The sequence below is a fragment of the Eumetopias jubatus genome, unplaced genomic scaffold, assembly GCF_037043125.1.
Source record: "Eumetopias jubatus isolate StellerSeaLion01/CBP00866 unplaced genomic scaffold, mEumJub1_p1.0 scaffold_16, whole genome shotgun sequence".
Taxonomy (NCBI): domain Eukaryota; kingdom Metazoa; phylum Chordata; class Mammalia; order Carnivora; family Otariidae; genus Eumetopias; species Eumetopias jubatus.
This window is the reverse complement of record NW_028274822.1, coordinates 79,441,209-79,457,630: the sequence shown is the minus strand read 5'-3', so window position 1 is coordinate 79,457,630 and position 16,422 is coordinate 79,441,209. Positions and strand designations below refer to the sequence as shown.

Genomic DNA, 16,422 nt, shown 5'->3' with positions numbered 1-16,422 from the left:
AAGTGTTGTATTTCCTATGACTGTAATTGTTTCAGTTCCTTCAAACTCCTGGTAGTACCCACCACTTGCATTGCCATGGCTTGTCTACTGTTGATTAACTTAGTCCCCTGATTTACTTGTTTCAGTGGAGATTTAAACCATGAGCTCCAGCAGAGTGGTGACCCCATCCATCCTATTTACTGCTCCACCCCCCTGGCACACAATAGATGCTCAATAAATATTTCTTGAATGAATAGAGCAAAAGTATGCTGATCTTGGCACTTTGGATACCTCCTTACTCTTCCCTTTTTCCTTATAGCACTTATGGCCATGTAAGATCATTTATTGTTTATAATTATTGTGTCTAATGTAAGCTCCAGTAGGGCAAGGATCTTTACCTCTTTAAGATACATGGATGCATCTTAAGCATCTGGCATTGCACCGGACTTATAAAGTACTCACTAAGTGAACAGTTACAAATCAAACATAAGCAGCCCTTACCAATACATATGACAAACCTGCAATAATTCTTTCCTTTTTTAACTCAGGGGAGATTAGTATGTGCCAGAAGAATACAGGATGCAGGCTCTTGGCTGCTGTCTTAGTACCTCTTTTGTAGCTATTCTTTTGCTGCCATTCTTTTTCCTGTCTATTCTACTTCCTCATGCAGGTACTAAGAGTTGGAAGACTCAGTCTGTAACAGGTGTTAGGAGCAGGGACTCACATTCCTCCTTTCCAGTCACTCTACCTTGGGGCACATCACTGACAAACTTGTGGAGGGGGAAATTTTTTCTAAAGATCAGCACCTATAACCTCACAGAAATAAAGCCTTTTCACAAGCTAGCTAAGATGTTTTCCAGTACAGAGAGAAATGAAACAAACTATAGGAAGTTTTTCTGCCTTACTGATGATTTAATGTTCTTCTGAGTGGCCGTGTGACCTATGCTTAGGAGTGTGGGTTCTGAAATCAGACAGGTCTTGATTCAGATTCCACTGCCACCACTTACCCTGGTCTGAGCTTATTTCCTCATCTGTAAAATGCTTCATGTAGTGTTCCATCAAATAGTAAGCATAAGCATGCAATACGGGTGATCTGTTTTTCGTGGAAAATTGTGAGTCCTCTTTCCAGCCTGTTCCAGTGTTTTTTTTTTTTTTAAGATTTTATTTATTTATCTGACAGAGAGACAGCGAGAGAGGGAACACAAGCAGGGGAGTGGGAGAGGAAGAAGCAGGCTTCCCGCTGAGCAGGGAGCCTGATGTGAGGCTCGATCCCAGGAACCCTGGGATCATGACCTGAGACGAAGGCAGACGCTTAACGACTGAGCCACCCAGGCGCCCCTCCAGTGTCATTTTCTGATGTACCTGATATAGAAACTTCAGTGAACTAAGCTGCTTAGGAAACTTGATAATTAAGGGTGCCTGGGTGGCTCAGTCAGTTAAGCGTCTGCCTTCGGCTCAGGTCATGATCCTGGAGTCCTGGGATCGAACCCTGCATTGGGCTCCCTGCTCAGCGGAGAGCCTGCTTCTCCCTCTGCCTCTCACCCCACTCAGGCTTGCATGCTCTTAAAAATATAAATAAAATCTTAAAGAAAAAAAGGAAACTCGATAATTATTCTGCTGATTATTATTTTATAATCTTTTGAGTATATCTTTCTGCTTTAGTCTATCACAGTGAACATGACTGGTCCTATTTGTCTATGATGACTGAACATTCTGTAAGATATAGGAATGATTTTCAGGTCATCATGCTAAAGATAAATTTTTTTTTTAATTTTAAAGATTTCATTTATTTATTTGAGAGAGGGAATGAGAGACAGAGAGCATGAGAGGGAGGAGGGTGAGAGGGAGAAGCAGACTCCCCGCTGAGCAGGGAGCCTAATGCGGGACTTGATCCTGGGACTCTGGGATCATGACCTGAGCCGAAGGCAGTTGCTTAACCAACTGAGCCACCCAGGCGCCCTAAAGATAAATTTTCAATGTCCAGGACTTAGAACCCTAAAACTAGGAGATCTTACTGAAATTGTCTTGACTCCAAAAACCTATCTTAGAAGTTACATATTTTATTACCTCATTGTTATGCACATAAAATTATTCTAATAAAAGCAGAATATGGGGGGATCTACCATTACAGTGGGACCATTTCAAATACTTGGCCATAATCTCTCTGTAATAGCTTGCTTTTCTGTAAGGGTGTGTAACTTCTTGGCAGTGCATGTGCCCATGACTGGCACATTGGGGTGTGTGTATGCGTGTGTGTGTGCGCGTGCACGCACATGTGCCATTTTCTAAAGGGCAAACAGGTGCAGTTGACCACTTCAAACAGTGGGACATTATCTTTAGCCCTGTAGAAGAACTTGGAAGACACAGCTTTACCTGAAAATCTCCGATGGCTCTTCTTGGAATATCCAGGGCTGGCAGGACGGTTTCTGGAGGGCAGGTCTCCCTCTGAATTATGATATGGTGAACCTAGAAGGGAAACTTCTTGCTACAATAACACAGCAAGGCAATGTGATGAACACTTTTATTTACAAATATAATTAAAAGCTCTGACAGTTATCATGCTCTTCCTTGGAACCTGAAAAATGTTTTGTTTTGTTTTTTTAAAGTGCATGCAAAAGAAGTAAAGCCTTTTTTTTTTCATCATTTTTTATTGTAAGAAAATACACAGTTTGAAAGTGTGAATAATGCAATATTTATGACCAAGATATGGGACTCAGGGAGGGGAAGGGAAATAAAGCAAAAGATCAAGATGATCTGATTGAGAGACAGTGTTGAACTCCAAATACTGAATTGGAAAAGGAGGGAGGTGGGGAGGAATAGGAGGAAGTAAAAAAATTTGATCAGAGAAACAGTTAAAATACAATATGAAAATAAGTAATACCTCTCCTTAAATTCCTTCTATACACAAAATACACGATTTGCCAAAGCCCAATTTGTGCTACTGGGATTCTGTGAGCTCCTTAAGTGTATTCACATCCTCTGCAACAGCAGAAAATGATTATGATACAATCAGAATATGCTGAAGACAAGTTAAACTCTTGCCAGCAGGTTCTTAAAAATCACAAGATCTCTTCACCCCACCCACCCCCCATCCCCAAAAAAGTAATAATATGTCACCACTGATATGTACATCACAATTAGTTTCTGTAAAATGTATCAAATTTTCAATCTTTAATAAAACTTTGTTTTTTTTTATTCCTGATGAATAAATACCAAAAAAATAAAATAAAATAAAATAATGCAGCAGCTAGTTAAGGTGTAAGGCTGCGGATATTGTGTCTCTCTCCCCCTTGGCATTTATTATTATTATTTTTTTTGCTTTACTTTCACAGATTGGTGGTAATGAGTGATTGCTTAAAGCAATATACATCCACTTTTGTTGTTGTTGTTGTTGGTTTATTGTTTTGTTAAAACTGTCTCCAAGGTTTTCACTGAAACATTTTGAATCACATCAATACTGTGACGTGTACTATGAGTAAAGAGACGGCCAGGTTTTGGCCAGCACTGGAAGTTGACACGGGGGGAGGAAGGGCCCCTGATGGAGTAAGAGTAAACAGGCACTGGTCCGACACGATGTCAGTAAGAGTAAGAGAGAGAGTGAGAGCAACGCCCGTTAAAATGGGGGATGTGGTTTCGCGGGGTCTGAATTTTTTTCTTTTTTCTTTTTTTTTTGTAAATGGCAAAAAAATTTAATCTCATCTATAGTCCTCCTTAGGAAAATCTAATGTAACCAAATTCCCAAATCCCATTCTGAGGCTCTCCATGTCAAAAGTTTCAATCTCTCGCTCTTGCCTTTCCAATAGGTACTTTATTCTCTCGCTGCGTTCCTTCTGAAGGGCAGCCAGCTCTTCTTCAATCTGAAATAAGCACAATGAACAGTTCTTACTGGAAGAGGTCTCCCTGCAGGCACCCACAAACACACATGGTCATGTACGTGCACACATCTGACACACACACACACAGGAACTCAGAGTGAACTAGACTGGGAAAGTCTGGAAGAACCCTGGGATAAATGTCTTGTATGTCATCCGTTATATTTAAAATTTGCTCACAAGAATAAAAATGTTTGGGCCCACCTAGGGCTGGCACTACCATTCTAGCAAACCAAGCAGCTGGGCTGATCTAGGTCAGTGTCCTGTCTCAGCAGGAGATGGCTCAGGAGAAGCTAAAAGACACTCAAGCACAATTAGATTGTGCTGCTTTCCCATAGAGAGGCAAATGCCCCCTGGGTCATTAGCAATTTAGTTCTAGAACAGGAGCTGTGAAAATAGTCTCTTACATTGGTCTCAGGGAAGTACCAGAAGAAAGTACAAATAACTGGTTAAGCAAATAAGTGCTTAACAGCTTTGAGATGCTTTATGAAATTTTTTCTACTTCATATTCTTCAGCAATATTTAAAGCAGTGAATATTTCAATTCTGATAACATTTATTACGCATGGCAATATCAGTCTCTCCTCATTTTAGTTTTTTTAAAGAGCCCTGCTGGTGATTTCTTTTGGTATAGAAATAGCTGAAAATATAAACCAAATCTGCATCTGGCTTCCTCATACCATTTAGCAGCCATGCTACCAGCTCATAGCACCTTTCACAAATGTCTTATCAGCTGCCCCATCACCCATGCCATTCTTCTGGCTGTGAAGGTGTAGTATTTCCTAGCAGAGTAATAGAAAGAGCTTAGACTGTGGGGTCAGATTTATGCGAGTAACTTAACCATTTGGAGCCTTAGTATCCTGCCTGTGGAATGGAGATTATGCCTACGTCTCAGGGGCACTAGGAGGATAAAAGCAGAAAATATGTGAACAGTGCCTAGTTTAGGTACACAGGCAGGGCTCCATAAATGGCGGTTCTCTAGGCCATGGTCCATCCTCCACCCAACTGTATGGGACCCAGAGTAACACTCTCATACCTTCTGCTCAAGATGTGCTCTGCGCAGAGACACCCTCTGCTCTAGCTTCTGGAGCTCACGTTCATGTTGTGCCTCTGTTTGCATCTTGATTTTGCTCTGGTAGGCATTGAGCAGCTCCATTTCCTGCTGGAGCTGTAGCCTCAAGGCCTGGCATTCTGCTTCTTGAGCCTCATCTAGCCGTAACTGTGGGCAAAAAAGACACACACTGTAATTCATTCCTAGCTTACAGCACCTGGTGACTACTGGAAGAGGTTTCCTTGTTTGGACTGAAACAGGTCCCCTCAGAGAAACAGATGCCCTGGGTACATTCAGAGTTAGGAATCAAAAATTGTACGTTCTGCCCCATGGGCTACAAAGTTCTACAAACACATTCTTAAAACATTCTTTCTTAAGAAAACGAAAACATTCTTTTCTTAAGAAAAACTGGTTTTCTTAAAACCACACTAGCAGGAGTCAGGAAGGCTACATGCTCCGGTGATTAAGCCTGTGGGTTTTGGAGGCAGACTCCTGAGCTTGAAATCTAGCTCCACAATTCACTCAGGTATGTCACCTTGAGAAGTTACCCCTCCAAGTCTCATTTTTTTTTTCCTCTCAAGAAAATAACAGTAATAGTTCCTACTAAGATTGGTAGGAGGATTAAATGAAAGAATTCATATGAAATCCTAGGCATAGTTCTAGATGCATACCAAGTGTTCAGTAAACAGTAGCTGTATCAGTATTTTGGGTTTGATTAACCATTTCCATATTTATATATCTTTAACCCTCAAACCACCACACATTTAGATATCCTGAGCTCTAAAAAAAAAAAAGAGTCCAATCTCCATACACTTAGGGACTATCCCACAGTACAGTTATGCTCCTAGCCAAGTAATGTTGGTCCCTATAGTTGGCTATACAAGTTATCCTGCCGGCCAGCCAATCTAAAACTCAAGTGGTTCAAAATTTCTTTCCCACAGAAGATAGCCTGGATGATCTTAAGGGGCATATTCTGGTTTGAAGCAGTAAAGTCCAGATTATAAAGCAGGCTGGTAGACTTTCCCTTTCTCCCAATGGCACCTGAACTTTGTATTACATACCACACTACTGATTCTGTATGTGGAATGCACCAAGCCAGCCACCTTTCAATGAGCATAATTGAAGGTTTGGGGCCATTAGTGGGACTATGTTTTGTGGTTGATGATCCTCCTGTCCCAGGCTTGGTTTTGTCTAAATTTATCAGGCCCTCACTTCACCTGGGAACTAGATTAGAATCCTTGAATTAGACAGTTCTGTCAATGCTGAGATTATCCACATATTTCCATACAGAGACTTATTCTCCATTTTATGCTTTCCCTAATCTGTACAATTTGTGACAATTAACAATATATCTCAATATCCTGATTAAGAAACATCTGGAAATATTAGAATAGTTTTAGAAAGTTATCTGCACAGTGTATTCTTTAGTACTTTTGGAGAAATGGATCATATGAACATGAAATAGATAACGTGATCATATTTCCAAAGCATTTCCTAGTAATTAATCCTACCCAGCTTTCACTAAAATCCACTTAAGAGGATACCTCTTTTCTCATTTCCCAATGAGAAATGAAGAGAGAAGAGATACAAGATAAAAGTCACTCCACAGCAGGAACAGCCTTACAGATAAATGCCAAAGGGTTTACTGGCTTCCAATAAGATTTATCAATTCCCTTTTGACATGGGAGTTTCCTTACCAATAAAGGGAATGAAAGTCTGTTCTTTTCTACTTGTCTTTGTTAGTTATTATGAGCCCTGATCAAATGGATGAGAGGCTCATCCTATAGGAAGCTTAGTCCATTGAAACGTCTTTCTTCTCTTATTTCTGGCATTCTATTATTAATGTCCATAACTATGTGAATTTGTACTATAGCTCTGACTCTGTAAAAGTACCAGTCTATCCTATCCAGACAGGTTATTCCAGTATCTGGTATTCATCACCCCAAAGATGCACATATCAAATCCTTTAAAATGTTTTATAGAAGTGTAGGTAAATATCACGTCTGTTTCCTAAAGTGGATTAACATGAAAGGATGTGATGGCAGCCACACAATGTAGTATGGCTAGGCTTATGGGCTCCCCCCGAAATGGGGTCAAATCCCAGCTTCATCACTACTTAGCTAATTACCACTATGTGAGCCCCTAAGCCAGGAGTTGGCACATTATGGCCCAAGGGCCAAGTTTGGCTTGCTGCCTATTTTTGTCAATAAGGTTTTATTGGAACACAGACATGCTCATTCATTTACATACCACCTAGAGCTGCTTTTGTTTGACAATAGCAGAGTTGAGTAGTTGTGACAGCGACCCTGTGGTCCACAAAGCCTACGGTATTTACTACCTGCCCCTCTACAGAAACAGTTTGCCAAATCTTGCTCTAAGCAAGTGGCTTTACTTCAATAAACCTCAATTTCCTTGCAGGTAAATTAGGGTTAAAACAGTAACTACTTCAAAGGTCAAAGGGGTTGCACAAGAATGAAATAACACTTAAAACATAACCAAAACAGTGGCTGGCACATGGAAAGCGTCATTTATAGTGGCATTTATCATACGTACTTTTATCTCCTCCCTGCCCCAGGAGAAAGGGTATTTCTCTCCTTTTATTCAAGGGCAATCCTGAACCTATATTCCTGATCCCATTCTGTCCCTCTTATAGAACAGGCATTTATTGAGCATTTGCTGTGTACCAGGAACTGTTGCAGATGCTGATGACACAAAGGTGAACAAGACAAAAATCCTATCAGACTTTGTGTCCCTACCAACCCTCTCCCCTCTCCTTACCCTTAACCTCTCCCTGCACTCCTTTTTCATCCTACCCCTTACTTACGTGGCAAGGGGTCTTTTATCCAACTCCCAGCAGCGTTTAATACTGTGGATTGCCCTTTCCTTCTTGAAATCTTTCTCTAGTCTTCTGAGATACCATAGGCTCTTGGTTTTTCCCTCCCTCCTCTCTTTTCCAGCTACTCCCTCCCTTCTTCCTGAAATGATCCTCTATATATGGATGATTCCCACCTCTTCACCCCTATTTCAGACTTCTCTGCTGAGGCCCAGGCCAGCTTACCCAGTCTCCTAAAGACATTTTCACCTGGATGGTGCCCAGGCCCCTCAAGCTCAGCATGACTATTAGCTTATCATCATTCCCTGCTCTCTTCCTCAGGCTGCTCCACTTCCTTCTTTACTGTATAGGTAAGGGGCACCATCATCTACCGTTTTGTTCACACTAGAGTCAACCTTAACCCCTCATGCTCGACGTTTACTCTGTAACTAAATGCTTTCACTTCCACCTCCTGCCGATCTCTCAAATTTCATGACTTTCTCCTTCATCCCATCTGCCCCCTTCTGGTCTAGCCACCACTTGCTCCTGCCCAGGTAAAAGCAGCAACTTTATATATGATCTCCTGAGATCCATCTGACCATCTCCCAGGCCACTCTCCACCTGTCACTGGAGTGGTCATTCACAAAATGCAAATCTGATGTCGGTGCCCCCCCGCCCCCCTGCACTTAATGATGTTCAATGGCCTCCCATTGCTTTTAGGATTCAAGAGCAAAATCCTTAAGAAAGCTTACAAGCCCCTCCATGACCTGGTCCCTGTTTAACCCTCTGGTCTTATTCTCATTTGGTCTCTGTCTCGTTCTCTACATTCCAAACATAATGGACTCTGAGTTCGTCAGAAGTGCCACTATTTCCTGTCTTTACCAATGCAGTTCCTTTGCCTAGAATGTGCTCCCTACACCTCAGCTTAAATACTCATTGTTTCTGAGAGGCCTTTCCCGACTCTCCACACCAGCTGACTCTCCTGGATACACTCTGTTGGCACGCTGTACTTGCTCGGCCATTACATGGAGCAGACTTTTTCAGTGCCTTTCCTTACTTTTCCATAAATTCCATGAAGACATGATCGATGACTGTCTTATTCACCACAGTATCCCAGGGTGCCTGGGGCACAGTAGGGCACTCAATAAATACTGGATGGATGGATGGATGGATGAATGAATGATTGAATGAATACATGGATTCCTACCCTCAACCTCATGTTTAAGAACATGTTTAAGCCTTTCTCAAAAAACAGAAGTCCTCCTTCAACTGTCTTCCTCTAGCTACAGTTCTTTCTCCTTTCCTTCGCTGATGAGCAGCTGGGAAAAGGAAGCTCGTGTACACTTTCTACCTCACTTTAGTAGTATGTACTACAATGTCTTCCACTCTGACCAGTCCACTGATTGTCTGTGACAGTCATTGGACAAACCCAGTGCGAGGTCCAATTGGTCTCTCTGCCACATTTGAAATGATCAGCTAGAAGCTTCTGTTCTGGCATCTGTGACACGCTCCCTCCAATTCCCCTTCCGCATTAATTATTCATCTCCTTTGGTCTGCTTCTCCTCCACCCTCAAATGGAGGTGTCCACAGCTCTGTCCTTAGTCCCCTTCCTAATAAAATCTCCTGTCCCTAGACGGTCTCAGGCATTCCCAACAGCTACAACTTCCCCCATCTAACATGGATGTCTAGCTATTTGTCTTGTGTCCTAACACTCTCTTGAACTATAGACTTCCATCTCTGTACCTCTCTAACCTCTCTACCTGGATACCCACATAGCTCAGGTATCAGGTCTAAAACTTAGTCAATTATCTGCCAGGCATCCAAACTCATCCCTCCTTCAATTTTTTTTTATCTTGATAAAATGATGACCCATTCCACTGTTATCAAACCTACCTCCCAGATTGGTCACTGAGCTCTATCTCTTCTAAGTCCTAAATATTTCTCAAATCCTTCTCCCTCCTCACCATCTCCAGGAGCATGTTCTCAGTTTAGAGTTCCATTATTTTTTTTTCCTGGGCTATAATAGTTTCCTAACAGGTCTCTACCTACAGTTGCCACATTACTGCTAGCATCTTTCTAGACCACAAATCCAATCTTGTCACTTTCCTTTTTAAAATAGGCTTCAGCAGCTCCCTATGGTTTACAGAATGATGTGCAAACTCCTGACTTTTGAGGGTCTGATCCCAACTATCCACCTGCTTCCCTTTATACTCCTGTCATATCAACCACTCATTCCTCAAATGCACGGTCCTCTTTCAGACCTTGTGTCTTTGCCTTTCCTCTGTCCTCAGCTGGGAAAAATAACTTTTTCGTCTTCTGCCTGTTTGACAAACTATTACTCCTTAGGACTCATCTCCTTGTGAAAGCTTCACTGAATCCCAGGTAAGCTCCCATCCCTGGGTTACCAAGACCTTTATGACCTCTCCATTTTGGGCTCCCAAAAATCCTCCTTGAACTTTGGACTCACACCAAAGTTTTCTTAGGCCCCAAATGCACACTTTACATATTTTGGACTTTTGCCCATGGAGGCTGTTTACTTCAGTACATTCCTTCAAGCTTCTCGGCTCTTGCTGGGAAGCTTTCCCTAGACCAGATTAGATGTTCTCACTTACCCTCCCATAGCGCCCCCCCCCACCTCCCACTTCAAAGCATTTATTATGCTTTTTTTATTGCCTAGTTCTCTGACTTCCTTGCTTGACTAACAAAAAGTGTGAAGATGGGGATCGACCGTTGTCTCTCTAGCTTATTACTCTATCTCTGAGCCCAGCAGAGTGCTGAACACAGATGCTTAGTAAAAGTTTATTGAATGAATGTGTCTGTGTGTCTTATTCATTTGTGTCTGACATCAGTTGCGCCATCTTTGATGAACGAAAACATGATATTATATGCTGTATCTATCATATCTTGCCCTCAAAGTCCCTATGTGCCACGGGTCTGATTGAGCATGTTACTCCTTGAGTTCCATCTTATAAGACATACTCCAGCAAGTATCCACATTGGCTTGGCTTTATTCAGCGTCGTCACTTCCTCAGTTCTTTGGGCAGAAAAACACCAATATCCTAAATTTGTGCAAGAATCATCTTGGGAACAAAAGGCTTGATCTTGAATTTTCTTGATTCCCAAAGCTCTTGAAGCTGTGGCACCAAACCTAACCACTTACCGCTTGAGAGGCCATCATTTCATTTATACTCTGTTCATACTGCTCTGCCAAAATGGCAAGTTTTCTTGTCTGCTCATCTTTCAGTGTCTTTAAGATTGTTTTGTGCTCATTCTTTGGAGTAACTTCCAACTGGTGATTCTTGAGTGCTTTATACTGTTTGGTCTGTACTTTGCAAGTGTCCTGAAACTGTTTTTTAATTTGCATTTCCATGGCCTGTGTAGAAAAAGTGACAAAAGGTAAATAAAGACACATTAGTAAATACAGAAAGCCTTCCATTCTAATAGTACAATACAGGTACTGGGACCAGTTGTTTTTTGGTGCAGTGACCCACAATACTAGTCAGTAATAATGAAAATAATACAGACAAGAGTTAACTACCAATACTTTTGGCCTTATATTAAATGAAAAGAAGTAATTTTGACTTTACCAATGGATTTTAAAAAATGAAAAATTACAAGAGGATCACAACTCTAAGCAGATTGTAGAATATTATGAAGCTTAGTTTGTTAAAGGTTATTCATTATTTTAATGGCTTCCTAGTAAAAATCTTCAGTGTCTTCTACTTCTTGTAGTTTTTTCCCCCCATTTTTTTGGTCATTTCCCTCCCCCATCCGTGTTTCCAAGTGAGAAAGGGGATGGCAACGTATAAGGTGGCTCTCACAGCTCTGTGTTTCCTTGACAAATCAACAAAGGATAATATCTGGATAATACCTCACATCATAACCCATTTCCATTGGATTTCAGCATAAGTGGAAAGGGAAAAGTGATTTTAGATTTCTTCCCCCATGAAGAGGTTATACTTTCATGTAGCAATATCAAATATGCATTCTGGCAAGGAGGAGGTAGGCTGTATTATTTAAGTCCAAAAGGCACTCATCAGGTTGCCTCACAGTCACATGTGCATTTCACAAATGCTTGGAGTTGTGATGACAGAGGTCACTAATTAGACAGGTTAGGATATGGCTAGACAGGAACATGGCCAGTGTATTTGAGGTTGGCCTCCTATCAGTGTCAACAAGGACAACGCCCCCCCCTTGACATACAGCAATGGCTTAGTCCATAGAGCTTGTGAATTAGCAGTCAGCTAAAATTATCTAGAGACAGTGAGGGCCAAAGGAATTCCCAGTCTCTAGTGCAGGAATAATAAATGTCTGGCACATGTAGATTCACTCCCAATTCCCATGCCCATGACAGATGTCACTAATAAATCATACTCTTTCCTACTAAGCTTGGATGTCTTATAGTCTTTCTCAATATAGCAACACTCAAAGTAGTTACTACCAATAATCTGGTACAACAGATGAAATTTATCTGCCATATACCTGCTAGGTAACTTTCTCATTTCCTGGGATTAGAACTATGGGCTGCTGTTTGTCCATAATTTACAATTTTAAAAGAGGGCAGGTCATGAAGGGGTCAGAGAAACTGCATGATGGATACAAAAATGGAGGTCATCCCGTACAATGGTTTTTCCAAAGTAACATCTGTTCAGGAGTTTGTTATATATAGACTCTTGTGCTTCACTTCTGGAGATTCTGATTCAATAGGTGCGAGGCCTAGGAACTTGTAATTTTGAAGAGCTGCCCAGGTGAATCTGACAATCATCCAAATGCAGGAACTACCGATCTGGTCTAACTGTATCCTGGAGCACCAACTGGGGAACACTTCAATTTCCTCTTACCTTTAAGTTTTTTGGCTGTTGCCGAAGTTCCATGACATGCTTTCTGTGCAGTTCCCTTTCTCGCCTCTTATTGTACTCCAGCTGGTTTTCCAGTTCAGTCTGGTGCTGTAGACGGATCAGATCCATGCGTAGCTTCTGTAATGTGTGCAGCTGCCTGTACTCTAGCTCTCGGGTGGACTCATCGTGCCGGATTAGCATGGCATGCTCCATCTCCTTCTGGGTCCTCTTTTTATTTAGTTCCTGCATTCAGGAACAAAAGACAAATGGAGGGAGATGACTGGAGGTGAACTGGAAGGAATGCACAACTAAGTGAAAGATGGCAAGGAATGGCACTACTAACTGTCTCTTAATTAAATCCATTAGTGCTTGGCAGCATGACTTAATGAGATCAGATTAACAATCCCTGGAAGTTTAGGTTCTGTTTGTGGGTCCGTCCCTTACAAGATGGGCAAGTACACTATTTGTAAAATGGGATTTTGCAGCCATCACAACTACACTATCTGTAAAATGGGATTAATTCTACCTGACCCCTTCTTGCCTCATAGAGCTGCTGTGAACCCTACTTAGGTGAGGCCTTATGCACAGGTGTAAATAAATGTTTCTTCAGTTCAGCCAGGGGTTTTCAGTATGGGCCTCATGTGAGGACCCTTTTCAAACACAAGATACCTGAATCCTACAACCTGAAGTTCTGATAACTGTCCCGGGGTGGGGGGGGGGGAGGGGGAGAGGGATGACATCACTGCTTTTAAGAGTTCTTCAGGTGAATATAACATGTAGTCAGGGTTGAAAATCATTGACTTAAACTGGCAATGTCTGCAATGTTTTTGGTTTTCTGGGAAAAACCCTGTTTTTGCATGTATTAGAAGAAGGCCAATTATCTGCTTTTTAAAATCTCAGAGTAAGGGCAGGCTAGAAAAAAGCAAATGAGATCTCTCCCCTTTCATTTTTTCCCATTAGTCTGTTTGATCATTTCTAGATTGAATCATTCTGTTCTTTCCAGTTCTACTCATGTCTGTCTTTCTTTAAGGGGAAAAGAAAGAAAACTAGAAAAAAACATAGAGGTAGTTGGGTGAAATTTTTTCACTGGCCAGTTCAAGAATATTTCCTAAATCGCACCATATCCAATTTCTGAACCATGTGCTCTGGGTACATAAAAATGTTTACTCAGCCATGATTCTGTTCTCAACTTGCTAACACTCTGATAGGGAATTGTACTAGACATTTATTGAAGTACTAATATGCTCAGCTCACAGCTGACTGAATCAATCTATTTTCTCTCCTCGGAATTTGGAATTGGGATTCAGAGACAGTTAATCTCTCTGTGAGGCTGGAACTGAGGGCATATAAAAACTACATATGTGGTAGCCATCCACTACTACATGGGCGGGCTGGGGATTAGAGAAAGCTGGGCTTCAGAACAAGAATGAAAAAGGGAGAAGACAGACATGCAGGGAATATGCTGATGCCCACGTTCAAAACTGGTTCGAAGCTCTCCTGTAGGTCTAGCTGTATTACTGCTATTGGGGTTTGTGAAACATTCCTCTATTTCTGTAATAAATTCCCTGGTTTTGGCTTAAACTAGCTCAGATAAATTTCTGTAACATGTAAACAAAAGAACCTTAATTAGCACAAGGAAATAAGTTATACGTGTAAATTTAAAAAAAGAACAAGGTTGAAAGTGATAAGTGCTATAAAAGAGGTAAAAATTTATGCCGTAAGATTTCTGAAAATGGTGGTATTACCACTAATTAAGAAGTCAAGGAAAAGGGCACCAGGGTGGCTCAGTCTGTTAAGCATGTGCTTTTGGCTCAGGTCTTGATCTCAGGGTACTGGGATGGAGCCCCACTTTGGGCTCCCTGCTCAGTAAGGAGTCTGCTTCTCCCTCTGCCTCTGCCTCTATCCCCAGCTCCTGTTCTCTCTCTCTCAAATAAGTTAATAAAATCTTAAACAACAACAACAACAACAGAGGGTCAAGGAAAGAAGAAAGTTTGTGAGTGGACTTTCAGTGAGAATAAGAGGACTCTCTTCTCTGATGACATCCATGACGGGAAAAAACGCAAGTCATTTACTTTTGGAGAAATATCAGTAACATTTGTATATTGGTGTTGTTGAGAATACCTTGCATACTTGGGCCTTCTATCCATTTGAAGAGAAGTCCTTTAAACAGCACAGCATCTGTTACTGAAGCAAGTCACTAACCATTCATTCATTCATTCAACAAATGCTGTTGCACACTTTCTATGTGTCAGGCACTGTTGTAGGCACTAGGGATAGAGCCATGAACAAGTACATCCCCTCACAGAGCTTATTTTCTTTTTCTTTTTTTAAAATTTTATTTATTTGACAGAGAGGGAACACAAGCAGGGGGAGCTAGAGAGGAAGAAGCAGGCTCCCCGCTGGGCAGGGAGCCCGATGTGGGGCTCTATCCCAGGACCCTGGGATCATGACCTGAGCTGAAGGCAGACGCTTAACGACTGAGCCACCCAGGCGCCCCTTCTAGTGGGGAAATATCCAAAGTATATATGCAATTTAGATTTAAGGAGACAAGATCATCTCCTAGAGCACCTTACCCCCCACCCTCTCTTGCATTTTGCTTTCCCTTGTTTTACTTTTCCTCTACCTTGACCGTCTAATGTCTTCTTTTAAAAGGCACTAACTGACCCCTAGGTGGCACCAAAGGATGGTGAGGCCTTCTCAGAGACTAAAGCCATTCTAGACCAATGACCAAGAGAAAAGCCCTAATGGAAAGCTTTTAAATGGGTAAAGGGCCTATTTCTAGATTACTGTATCATTTTTAACCTTTGAGTACCAGGTCTCCCAATATTGGGCATTTATTCATTACACATTTTCCTAAACTAAGAAGTCCAAAATTAGTCTGGGCTGCCCAGAGCCCTGAAACTTATGAGGAAAAAATAAAAGACACAAAGCAAACAACACTCTCAAAAGAAGTCAAATACTTTCCTTTATGTTTAATGGGATGCTTCAGGGTGCCGTCCACAGAACACCTGCGTCAGAATTACCTGGCTACAAGTGATTGGTCGTAATAATATGCCACCCAGCTAATTCTGATACCTACTAAAGTTTGAGAATCAATAGAAAAATATTCAGGGTGTGAGTCAATCGTGTATGATGTTGGACAAATCTTTTAACATACATTTTAGTTTTCTCAGGTGTAAAGTGAGGATAACAGTACCTACACCATGGACTACCATTCTTGTGAAGATGAGGTGAAAGGCCAGGAGACAATGCTTCATAACATATCAACATATCATTATTATTCTTCTGTATTCAGAAGTGAACATCTGGCATATAATATCTTGAATCTAGTTTTTCATAAATGATTAAAAAAGTGAGAGAAACAGGATAATGAAATTGTTTTTCTGTTACAATTGTAAGTTGTTCCCTTTACCTTTAATTCACACATCTCAGTTGCTGTGGTTAAGTTGATAAGCTGCCTATATTTTTATTACTGTTAGACTCCCTATGAGCCTATTGCTGTGCCTACATAAATATGTGTAATGTGCTTTCAGTTTTTATTCATTTTTATTTTTTTAAAGATTTTATTTATTTATTTGACAGGGGCAGAGAGAGCGAGCGAGCACACAAGCAGGGGGCACAGCAGAGGGAGAGAGAGAAGCAGGCTCCCCACTGAGCAAGGAGCCTGATGAGGGACTCAATCCCAGGACCGTGGGATCATGACCTGAGCCAAAGGCAGATGCTTAGCTGACTGAGCCACCCAGGCGCCCCTGCTTTCAGTTTTTAAAAGTGATTTCTTATTATCTCCCTCAGTCCCACTTGCAGCCCTATGGAGGTAGTCACATTGCAAGGACTTACAACCCTTTTCCATAGGATAGTCAGATGTTTGGGA

The 16,422-nt window shown here is 41.4% G+C and overlaps 1 protein-coding gene across 5 annotated transcripts in view; it reads right to left on the bottom strand.

The window, feature by feature from the left end:
- Nucleotides 1-2,486: 2,486 nt before the first annotated feature.
- The window catches only part of TAOK3 (TAO kinase 3), a 190,983-nt gene continuing 177,047 nt past the window's right edge, over nt 2,487-16,422 (bottom strand). For all 5 annotated transcript variants that reach the window (XM_028116426.2, XM_028116430.2, XM_088019551.1 and 2 more), the window contains exons 18-21: nt 12,555-12,794; nt 10,874-11,086; nt 4,887-5,069; nt 2,487-3,836 (exon numbers count right to left, since the gene is read on the bottom strand). In XM_028116426.2, the coding sequence (XP_027972227.1) occupies nt 3,675-3,836; nt 4,887-5,069; nt 10,874-11,086; nt 12,555-12,794 (798 nt within the window). In that variant the 3' untranslated portion in view covers nt 2,487-3,674. The remainder of the gene's footprint in view (nt 3,837-4,886; nt 5,070-10,873; nt 11,087-12,554; nt 12,795-16,422) is intronic.